The sequence below is a fragment of the Cydia fagiglandana genome, chromosome 14 (genome assembly GCF_963556715.1).
Source record: "Cydia fagiglandana chromosome 14, ilCydFagi1.1, whole genome shotgun sequence".
NCBI classification, from domain to species: Eukaryota; Metazoa; Arthropoda; class Insecta; order Lepidoptera; family Tortricidae; genus Cydia; species Cydia fagiglandana.
The window spans coordinates 15,380,049-15,392,387 of NC_085945.1; the positions used below are offsets into that span (position 1 = coordinate 15,380,049).

At 39.7% G+C, this 12,339-nt stretch overlaps 1 protein-coding gene across 1 annotated transcript; it reads right to left on the reverse strand.

The window, feature by feature from the left end:
- Nucleotides 1–6,199: 6,199 nt before the first annotated feature.
- LOC134670460 (ecdysone oxidase-like) lies at nt 6,200–10,157 on the reverse strand. The gene is made up of 5 exons (XM_063528287.1): nt 10,059–10,157; nt 9,136–9,277; nt 8,583–8,668; nt 8,097–8,189; nt 6,200–7,741 (listed from the first exon to the last, which is right to left on the reverse strand). The coding sequence occupies exons 1-5, from the start codon at nt 10,155–10,157 to the stop codon at nt 6,200–6,202; spliced, it is 1,962 nt and encodes a 653-aa protein (XP_063384357.1).
- Between the last annotated feature and the right edge of the window lie 2,182 nt (nt 10,158–12,339).

Genomic DNA, 12,339 nt, shown 5'->3' on the forward strand with positions numbered 1-12,339 from the left:
CGGGTGCAGCTGTCATAGAATAATTTTTAAGAAAAAAAACCGACTTCTATGGGGCCCGGTGAAAGATTATGGTAGATGGTGCACTATGTAGAAAAGGAGGTAAAACCAGTACTTTCTAGTAGCATTTCGTTTTCGTAAGGGTCGTAGTTCTAGCCTAACCTAACCCATTTCTCTGATAGCAGTTCGGTTCTGTGAGGATCGCAGTTCGAACCTAATCAAACCCACTTTTCTAGTAGCATTTCGTTTCTGTAAGACTCGCAGTTCTAACCAAACCTAACCCACTTTTGTTCGTTTCTGTGAGGATCGCAGTTCAAACCTAACCTAACCCACTTAACGGCGCATGCGGTGCGGTGTACGGGAGTTTGAGCGGGAGGGGTTTGGCATCATCATACCCACATTTTATGGTAGGTAATCATAGTGGTTTATTTAGTTTAGGTATCATAGTGGTTTTCCGGGTCAAGGTCCGGGTCTCTGAGTCCGACTCCGGGTCCGAGTCCGGATCCGAGTCCGGGTTCGAGTCCGAGTCCGAGTCCGAGTCCGGGTCCGAACCGGATCCGGGTATGAGTCCGGGTCCCAGTCCAAGTCAAAATCGAAATTCGAAATCACCAAACATGTACTATGCGTCGTTGAAGAGTTCTGTTCTGATCATCATCAGCAGTTCCACTTCATCAAATGCGACAGTTTTTAATGTAAATGCTTGATTTTATGATGAAAATACAAAAAATTCTATACGTATGCCTTTAAGATTTGAGGAGTTCCCTCGATTCCTTATGGATCCCATCATCAGAACTCGAGCTTGACAAAAATGTGCATTAAAAACTTAACTTGCTTAACAAACATAACGAAGAGGACAAATCGCCAAACGTGAACTATGCGTCGTTGAAGAGTTCCGTTCTGATCATCATCAGCAGTTCCACTTCATCAAATGCGACAGTTTTTAATGAAAATGCTTGATTTTCTGATGAAAATACAAAAATCTCTATACGCATGCCATTAAAATTTGAGGAGTTCCCTCGATTTCTCATGGATCCCATCATCAGAACTCAAGCTTGACAAAATTGTGGCTTAAAAACTTAACTTGCTCAACAAACATAACGAAGAGGACAAATCGCCAAAGGTGAACTATGCGTCGTTGAAGAGTTCCGTTCTGATCATCATCAGCAGTTCCACTTCATCAAATGTCACGTTTTTGAATGTATATGCTTGATTTGTTCATAAAAACACAAAAATCACCATATGTATGCCTTTAAGATTTGAGGAGTTCCGTCGATTCCTCATGGATCCCATCATCAGAACTGGATTTTGACAAAAACGGGACCAATCTGTATGCATATACATACAATCAAAAAAATAATTTTCAAAATCGGTCCAGTAATGACGGAGATATGGAGTAACAAACATAAAAAATAAAAAAAATAAAAATAATAAAAAACATACAACCGAATTGATAACCTCCTCCTTAGGGATTTGGAAGTCGGTTAAAAAGTAATGTATGCAACAGCTCATAATTGGTTCTTAAAATTCTCGGGTCTTTTTTAAGAACCCTTATTATATCACTGTTGCATAAACTACTATTGTGATGAGTTCCCAGATGATTTGGAGAAAAAAAAAACTTTTAGGAGGCTAGTCTAACGTGAGAATAATAATTTTTAAGAAAAAAAAAACCGACTTCTATGGGGGCCGGTGAAAGATTATTGTAGATGGTATACCTACTATGTAGAAAAGGAGGTAAAACCACCCACTTTTCTACTAGCATTTCGCTTCTGTAAGGGTCGTAGTTCTAGCCTAACCTAACCCACTTCTCTGATAGCAGTTCGGTTCTGTGAGGATCGCAGTTCAAACCTAACCTAACCCACTTAACGGCGCATGCGGTGCGGTGTACGGGGGTTTAAGCGGTAGGGGCTAGTAAGATTGGCATCATCATACTTATATACTTACACATTTTATGGTAGGTAATCATAGTGGTTTATTTAGTTAAGGTATCATAGTGGTTTTCCGGGTCAAGGTCCGGGTCCGAGTCCGGGTCTGAGTCCGGGTCCGAGTCCGGGTCCGAGCCCGGGTCCGTGTCCGGGTCCGGGTCCGGGTCCGAACCGGATCCGGGTATTCCGGTTCTGGGTCCGAGTCCGGGACCCAGTCCAAGTCAAGATCGAAATTCGTAATCACCAAATGTGTACTATGCGTTGTTGAAGAGTTCTATTCTGATCATCATCAGCAGTTCCATTTCATCAAATGTGACAGTTTTTAATGTAAATGCTTGATTTTATGATGAAAATACAAAAAAATCTATGCGTATGCCTTTAATATTTGAGGAGTTCCCTCGATTCCTTATGGTTCCCATCATCAGAACTCGAGCTTGACAAAAATGTGGCTTAAAAACTTAACTTGCTTAACAAACATAACGAAGAGGAAAAATCGCCAAACGTGAACTATTCGTCGTTGAAGAGTTCTGTTCTGATCATCATCAGCAGTTCCACTTCATCAAATGCGACAGTTTTTAATGAAAATGCTTAATTTTCTGATGTAAACACAAAAATCTCTATACGCATGCCTTTAATATTTGAGGAGTTCCCTCGATTTCTTATGAATCCCATCATCAGAACTCGAGCTTGACAAAAATGTGCATTAAAAACTTAACTTGATTAACAAACATAACGAAGAGGAAAAATCGCGAAACGTGAACTATGCGTCGTTGAAGAGTTCTGTTCTGATCATCATCAGCAGTTCCACTTCATCAAATGCGACAGTTTTTAATGAAAATGCTTGATTTTTTGATGTAATTACAAAAATCTCTATACGCATGCCTTTAAGATTTGAGGAGTTCTCTCGATTCCTCATGGATCCCATCATCAGAACTCGAGCTTGACAAAAATGTAGCTTAAAAACTGAACTTGCTTAACAAACATAACGAAGAGGACAAATCGCCAACCGTGAACTATGCGTCGTTGAGGAGTTCCGTTCTGATCATCATCAGCAGTTCCACTTCATCAAATGTCACTTTTTTGGATGTATATGCTTGATTTGATGATAAAAACCCAAAAATCACTATATGTATGCCTTTAAGATTTGAGGAGTTCCCTCGATTCCTCATGGAACCCATCATCAGAACTGGGTTTTGATAGAAACGGGACCAATCTGTATGAATATACATTCAATCAAAAAAAGAATTTTCAAAATCGGTCCAGTAATGACGGAGATATGGAGTAACAAACATAAAAAAAAAAAAAATTAAAAAAAACATAAGGTAAATGTACGCTTCACCGAATGCTTAAGCCCTAGACTTACGTTTAATTTTTTTATTCGTTCTGATATTTTCTTACGAATATGTTCAATACTAAAATAGAAACATAGATAAATTTGTCCTCATTTAAACATACCTATAAATTACTGAAATGATTGGACGTGTATTAAAAACATTTTTAAAGTAATTTCTTCCAATTTCCTTGTTTGTACCGTTTACCGAACTAAGAAACGTGATTTGCACATTATACCGAATAGGGAGCCCGCATTACCGAACTAGGAAATAATTGTATGAAAATATGGTGTTGAGTGGTGCTCAAACTTCAGTAGTTCACTATTAAATCCCTACTATGCTTCGTTTTTTAGCATTATAAAGATGGTAAGCGATCTTGACGTGTCTTTTTTATTGAAATAATTCTTTTGAAAAATAAGTCAGTAAGTAAGGTACGCAACAATTATAAAACATGTACGCATATGTATAAAATAATTTGGCTGTTTCATAAATTTTGGCTGGTCCATTTTCTATGGAAGGGTAAATTTTTTTTCACGATTTCGGAGTTGGTCCCATAGTAAAAGTTGCTCAGTATAATCCCAAAACCTCCCTGGGAATGGGAATGTAGTTAATTTTTAGCCACCCTGTATGTGAACCACGGAATTTCATAACAAAAGATAAAAGTTTAAAAAATCACAATCGCCCACGACGAGAGGAATCTAAAAAAAATTTTTGAACATCATGCTTCATTATTTTTATTATCCTATTCAGTTTTTTTGTCCACATTCCAAGACTATTATCAGGCGTCCAATAAGTATGTCTAAAGTTTGAAAAGCGCTGGCATTGAAATAATGGTCACAAAAAATAAACATATAAAAGAAAGGTTGTCTGGAAGAGATCGCTCTTTAGCGATAAGACCGCCTGTTGTTGCTTAGTTTTTTTTTATGTTTGTTAATTTGCTGTATTCAATCATTGTGCACAATAAAGAATATTATTATTATTTGTCCTTTCCACATCTCGGGACCATGGGATCCCGGACTTTTGGGAGGCGTGCGTGGGGCCGAAGCCAACAGCGCAGAGGCCCTTTAAGACAATTTAATCTAAAGGCAAGGGATACACGTGGCGGATACCATCCCCGAACGCACAATGTGATACATCCGGAGATGGTCCCCGCCAGGTGCAAAGACTATTGGAGTGCAGCACTTTTGTGCTGCGATGGGAACTAAGGTCATGGGCTATAGATTTGAAAGTTGGATGAACTGGATAATGGGCTATGGGAGAGACTAGCGGACACCTGCCGTGACAATCAGTCTCAAAATTGTATCAGACAGGTGGTGACTCGCCTACTCATTTAGTGGGCCCTACAACGGCCGCACGCACAGTGCGACAATAGGGCAACACTTCGGAGCGGCTGTAAGGTTGTCGAGAGGTGAGTCTGCGGTAGCCAGATCCCGGTGATCCGTTCAGCAGGCCGCCGGCGTTATGACATTTTACACTTCCAACCTGGAGCATAGGTCCCGCTCTTGCGACTCCACTCTGGCCGGCCAATCAAGGCAAGCACAGAGGTGAGGGCCAGATGACAGGGCCCTCTGGAATAGGGGTCCGCGGTGTCGCCACTCACCGTCAGCTCGCCACAAGCTGCCCCCGCGGGGTTATTATTATTATTATTATATAAATATCGACCTAGCCGTTATCGTAATAAGGATGATATTCTCATGAACGTCGAATAGAAACATGGCCAACGCAAACATGAGTTCGGTAGCAGAGACCATGGGTACCATTCACCGAACGGCCGTTCGGTGAACGAAACATGGAAAATATGTGGAACCTATTTCGCGAACGAATTTTGAAAATAGTATTTTAATCGTAATCAATGTGGTATAACTACAAATCTATCATTAAATTTAATACTTGAATCCATTACAAAACCGTACATGTATAAAGTTCTTGTTAATACTGACGTAAAATATCTAAAATTATTGTTTGATAATAGTCTTGCCAAAAAAAAACCTTATTTTGATGCCAAAAAGTCGTAAAACATGAACATTTCAAACGCAGTTTTATAATAATCTATATAGGTTATTGTTGTTCGGCAATTGCTCATAAAATTACAAATACATTAAGTTATTTGTGAAATTAGGTAGATAATCTAAATAGTTCGTAATCAACCATTAAAAAAATAATTTCAAAAACATACGCTTTCCCTGATTTCGGACGCTGTTCGATAATACCTTCCAATCAAATTGTCGGTGTACTCATCACCGAACTCACATTAAGCTTAATTTCTGATAATATGACTGCACTAAATTAATTAAATTTACTAAAATACACAAATTAACTAATTAAGTAGTCACACTGAAAAACCATACTTTGAAACACAGAAATAAATTTAAAAGGTTTTATGACCTTAAGAAATATATGCAACTTCTTACCGATTTCTTTAAGGTTGCCCATACAAAGTGGCAATCGGGAGCAACGATCCGTTTCGATCAAATGCCACGTCCCAACTGCGGGACAAATTGGCCGACTCTGAGGCATAGTTGAAGGGATAGGTATTTAACTCGTGGAAAAAAAAATACGCAAGTAAATATCAGCTGTAAATAATCGACTTATAGCCTAAAATAGAAGAAATTCGGTGATACGGACGGATATTGAGCGTTCGGTGGAGCGTACTTTTACCTTACAACCGAATTGATAACCTCCTCCTTTGGGATTTGGAAGTCGGTTAAAAACAAATTAGTTCGACATGATTTTTTTTTTGTAACGCATAGAATAGTCACTAAACAATTTAATGAAGAAATAGAGTACAATATAGTTCAGAAGAAAGAATTAGCATAGAAGATAGTAAAAGCGCATTCGAAAGCGTACATAAATAAGCCAAAAGCATACTTCGGCACACAGCGCAGAACAGATTTCGAAAAATATCGTTCTTATTCTGTAAACATTCCATTGTTCTGTTGTAGATAATTATTATTTACCGCGTGTTTGTTTGATCATGTCAGCTAACTTCTCCCCGATCATAATGACCGGTGCATTCAGGTTGCCACTAGTGAGGCTCGGTATAATGCTGGCGTCGCCAATCCTTAACCCTGTCACTCCTCGTACCCTCAACTCAGGGTCCACTACGCTCTTACCTTCCACGCCCATCACACAAGTCCCCGATGGATACCACTGAGTTGAGGCAGTGTTCAAAGCCACGCACTTCCAATACTCATGAGTGTTAAACTCTATATCGGCACATTGAGGCACCTTTATATCCACTACCTCAGAGTTAACGCTTCTCATATACTCGCTGTCTAGAACTTCCAGATAATGCTTTGCAATTTTTGCATGCTTATCCAAGTCTGCGTCGTTTTCGTAATAGCCAAGGAAGATTTTAGGCTTGTCTTCAGGGTTTTTGCTTCTCAGCTCGATGTGCCCTCTGGAATCGGGATGTAGCATAGACAATGCAGCTACGAGAGTTTCCTGCTTCTGGCTCGCCTTTGCAATAGCCGTACAGATCTTATCATCCAACCCAAACACGTAAGAACAAACGAGAGTACTAAATACAGTAGCCGCTGGAACCGCGTATACCTGTGCTTGGTAATCTGGAACTGTGCTATCATTTGATAGAGCAATATGTCCCGTTATGGCAGGAATAGGGAATTGATCCAAATTCGTCAATACTTTAATGTTCTGAGGTACTGATTCAAAGCCTTTTCTTCCTGTTAATATTACGAGATAATAACAATGATCTTGTAAGTTTTGACCGACCAATGGCGAGTCTAGCACTACTTCTATTCCCATATCGATCAAATGAGGTTGCGGTCCGATGCCGGACAGCATCAACAACTGGGGTGTGTTGATGGAACCAGCCGATAATACCACTTCTTTGTTAGCGTTAATATTGATCATTTTCTTACTAGGCAACTTCACCTCTACACCGATAGCTCGCAGATTTTCATCGAAAAGTACTTTAGTACATAAAGTGTTTTTGAGCACGTATAAATTTTCGCGAGATTTGATTGGGCGGAGGAAAGACACTGCAGTGCTTTGGCGTCTTTTATCATAAACTGTGAAAGGAGGAAGCGCATAACCAATCTGCTCGTGGCCGTTTGTATCGATAAGAATTGGATGCTTCTCGCCAAAAGCGCTTAGATAAGAGTTAAGAGTATTCATAGTTTCTTCATCCCATTTTAGAAGTGAGACTCCCAAGGGGCCCTCAGTGTTGTGCAGGTCGGCTGATCCGGCCGCCAGGATTTCAGGACTTTTGAGTCCTTCGCTCTTTTTGAAGTAATGTGTCACGTTGTCCCAGTCCCAACCGATGCCTCCCTGGCTCACCCAGTTCTCGTAGTCACCCTTGTTCCCCCGCACGTAATACATATAGTTGGCTCCACTGGAGCCCCCTAGCATCTTGCCTCGGGTGATATGGACAGTTTTCGTTTTGTGAGCTTGGCAGGAGTACCCGTCATCTTCGCTGTAGTAATTCCAGTCAGCCATAGAATAGTCTACAAAAGGGAACAAGCCAGGAATCTGAAACCAAATCAAATGTTATTTGAAAAATGTTGTATTTAACAAATAAAGACTAATATAAGCTAAGTAACTTGTTTAAACCAATGTCAGATGCCGTAGTTAGTCGAAATCGACTTTGGCTTTGGCCGATATTTGGAAACCTTTTTATGGCGTCAATCTGTCCTACTTTTATGAGGGGGGAAGAGGAAAGCAACTACTCGTAAATTGTTAATGAAATAGGAATTAAAGATTTCAATGCCTTTTTTTATATTGATAAGCTAGTTTTAGCAGTGGTTGTTAGACACGTTATCATCATTACTACAGCCATTTAAAAAGTCAACGTATGCCAACATCCCTGCGATGAAGTCAAACTTACAACAGAGTCGACAGGTGGGTTGTCACCAGCCTCGATGAGCATCAGTATCTTCCAACCAACTATCTTCGAGAGCCTCGCTGCGATGAAGTCAAACTTACAACAGAGTCGACCGGTGGGTTGTCACCAGCCTCGATGAGCAGGATCTTCCAACCAGCTATCTCCGAGGGCCTCGCTGCGATGAAGTGAAACCTACAGCAGAGTCGACCGGTGGGTTGTCACCAGCCTCGATGAGCATCAGTATCTTCCAACCAGCTATCTCCGAGAGCCTCGCTGCGATGAAGTCAAACTTACAACAGAGTCGACAGGTGGGTTGTCACCAGCCTCGATGAGCAGGATCTTCCAACCTGCCGGCCTAGCCAACGTTACAATCGCTATCGCTTCGACAACGGAAAGCTTTATGTCTCTCTATCACTCTTCCATATTAGTGCGACAGTGACAGTTGCGTTTCGATCGCTACGGAGCGAAAGCGATTGGCATCTTGGCTACGCGGCCAGCTATCTCCGAGAGCCTCGCTGCGATCACCGCCCCTGCCGAGCCCGCGCCCACCACGATTAAGTCGAACTGGTCGCCATCTGTGTAAAAAATGTTACCTATTTTCAGTTATGATCAGTAGTAGCAAAGAGAATAGATAGTATAGAGGGCTATTGTCATAGTAAATTTTGTAGCCACGGTACATTTACTGCCATCTATCGACACACGATTAAAACTTAAAATAAAATTGAAAATGTATAGATTAATCAAAATAAATGATTTTTAATTTTTATTGTTCCGTACTGACCCATGTTCTTTCACTGATATGTGTTAAATTTTTTAAATATCAAACGGTGTCGTAAAATTATTAAATATTTTGATATTTGTGTGCGGTGTCGTCAACGCCATCTAGCCGAGAATAGGCCAAAGGTAATGGCGCCATCTATTCGAGAATGACTTTTTCTTGATTTCCGAGGCACGTTTTTTTCTTAGACTTTATTTATCTTATACGGAGTTACATATATCTTTGGTAGTAGTGATGTGAAAAAAATATGGGCATTAAACATACCGAGCACAGTAGCCTGTGACGGATAGTTGTCAGCCCCTAAGTGTAGAACTGCCAGGCCTGCTAGCGCGACTTGTATAAGTTTGACTAGCCGGGGCAAGAGCGCCACTTCAGACGCGGATACGACGTAGTTAAGGAGGACCATCTGTAATAAAATCATTATATTACATTGCGAATACAGCGAATATAAGAAAATAAAACAGAAGGACATGGACTGATTTTTATTTTATTGTAGTTTTGTTTCAAGAACTCGTTCTGGGCGGAATAAATACGAAAGCTCAATTTGGTACAAAAAAATGTACCTATGTAATTTTTTTCATTTTCATAATTCAAGATTTTGTGGGACATAGTGTAGAATTGCACTGATATTGTACGAAATAGGGAGCTTTATATATCCACCAAATTTTATCATATACCTACTGAGGAAAAAAAACACTACAAAATAATAATCGGCCCAACTACGCATAAGTGCAAGGTTCCGTAACTTAATACCTACGACACAAAAAACTATACGCAATAAGGCTTACCTTTGCGGCACTTGCATCCTTTTATAACGAAAACAACTATTTGAACAAAAGTCGAAAACGGTTTGACCAATCGTGGTCAAAATAATTTTCTATGTCTGATTTCACCATGAAGTTGAAGTGAGAGCAGAAACGAAATCTCTCTTACCTCTTTCCTCGTACTCTACAGATGGTCCAATGGAATACTAACTAAGATTAAATTCCAACCGAGACTTTAAAGACTTCCGACTAGATAATATTTACACAACTTGCAGGTGATATTCATTTGTGTGCAAAAAAATTAGCTTGAAGTAAAATGTTAAAATATTTTATCGATATCGATATTTTTCTTTTGAATTTGTATGTCGTCGTCGAGAGTTGAAACGGCTGGTTGCTGGGGAGCCGATGTGAAGCGCTTCACACGCCCCCGTGGAAAGGGGAAGGCCCCCGCTCCGAGTCGTTCCTTGTGCAAAGGCTGTCCGTGGTGATCCAGCGTGGAAATGCTGCGAGCATCATGGGCATCTTTACACCGGGAACGGGACAGGGAGCGGTTTGTCTTTTTAAATGTATAGTTTTGTAATAATGTATGTAACATTTTGAAATAAATAACGGTTTCCATAGAAAACGAAGCGCCGGAAGCTCCGGCCAGGCTCCGGCCCGGTCTAGCGTCAGTCATCCTTAAAAAATAATATTCACGCTCCGAGTCTGGACGGCTACCGTAAAAATCGAAAATCGACAATTGCGGGCATTTTTCTCTGTCACTCTAATTACGCCTTCATTAGAGTAAAAGAGAAAGATCCCCGCAATTTGCGAATTTCTGTTTTCGCGGTAGCCCCTCTGGGCCGAGCCTTTCGACACTTCGGCTTCTATGACATGTGATCGATGATTATGAGATATTTTCTGTAGTGTCCGACTCCTCCGCCCGGACCCAGACCGTTCTAGCGTGAAAGTCGTGAGACATCCTTAAGACTCACCATCAGCCACCAGCTATGAACAGTACCTTGTTAATAAAGTAATGTAGGTAATAAAGGACCACGCTAAGATTTCATGATTTAAGTGTTACGTCAAGATATGTATATATATGCGTAAGAATGCATATACCGAGTGTGGCCTGTAACATGAGCAAATAATTAAAACATAGATTGTACTCCTCAAACGGTGAAACTTTTGTTCAACAACTTTTAAAAATTATGAAGTATTTAGACTCCCTATTTTTCATACAAAATAAATATTATCTTCAATGGACGCCATCGCCACGCCATATCATTGTGATTTGACGTTGCTTGTCACGCCTTAAACATAACAAATTTCGCAATACATTGCCTCTTAGAATAAACTTTAAAGTGTATTAAAAATCAAACCGCAAGTTATTTTTAAAAGTCGCTGAACAAATGTTGGTCAGTATGAGGAGTACAGCCTACAGTTCAATTTTTTGCTCATATGACAGGCCACACTCGGTATTATACATATCTTGACGTAAAAGTTTGCCCAAGTGTGTAAGTAAATATCGTAAATGCCTATGTATTTGCCTGATTTACTTAACAATAAACCTGTTTTACATATATTTCAGGCACGTTTCGCGAAGATATCAATTTTCCGGGTATTGCATAGTAGTATTGCAAGTAGGGTATTGCCGGGTATTGCAAGTAGGAAATGCGTCTTCAATCAAGAATCACTGTTATTCATAGCTGCATTAAATCTAGGCCACCCATATTTTTGTTCCAATGGTCCTTGGCTCTGCGTAGAGATGAAGCCTGGTTCAGCATTTTCTATCACATGTATGCTCCTGGGAATCTATGATCTTTTAAGAAGAAAAACGGATAATTTTAGCTTACTTACTACAGTTACTACGTGTATGTGTGTGTAGTGATATGTGACGCCATAATTTTTTTTGGGCTTCTGCGGATAGTTTTGAACATTTTGACATAACGCAAGCATTAATAATTTAACCTAAACTCACCTTAACCGGCCTTTACATCCTTGAACTGTGCTCGTTTATTTCGTCAAATAAACATTAGGTACTTCAACTTCTGGTCAGCACGGCGTAATAATTTACGCCCTCAATATCAGTACAATATATTGCTCCCAAGGGTTAATAACACAACTTATTGTAAAAGTACATTTATCTCGGCCACCAAAGTTTTTAACCATTTACCCAATAGTATTAAAATGTTAAACGGACAATTATTTAAACGACAGCTAAAGCAGTGGCTAATAAATCATGTTTTTTACGATTTAAATGAGTATTTTTAGGGTTCCGTAACTCAAAAGGAAAAAACGGAACCCTTATAGGATCACTCGTGCGTCTGTCTGTCCGTCTGTCCGTCTGTCACAGCCTATTTGCTCCAAAACTACTAGACCAATTAAGTTGAAATTTGGTACACATATGGAAGTCTATGACCCAAAGACGGATATGTAATAAAAACAAATGAATTTTAAGCATAGGGGGCTATTTTAGGGGGAATATGAGAAAATTAAAAAACCAAGTTTTGCAAACCATATCGTGTTATATATTAAACGAAAGGGCTTATTTTGAGGATCTCAAATATTTTTTTTTATAATTTTATATGAAACAGTTTAGAAGTTATTCAAGAAAATAGGCAAAAAATGACCGTTCCCCCCCCCCCTTATCTCCGATACTACTGGGTCAAAAATTTTGAAAAAAATACACATAATAGTTCTTTACCTCTAGATGACAGGAAAA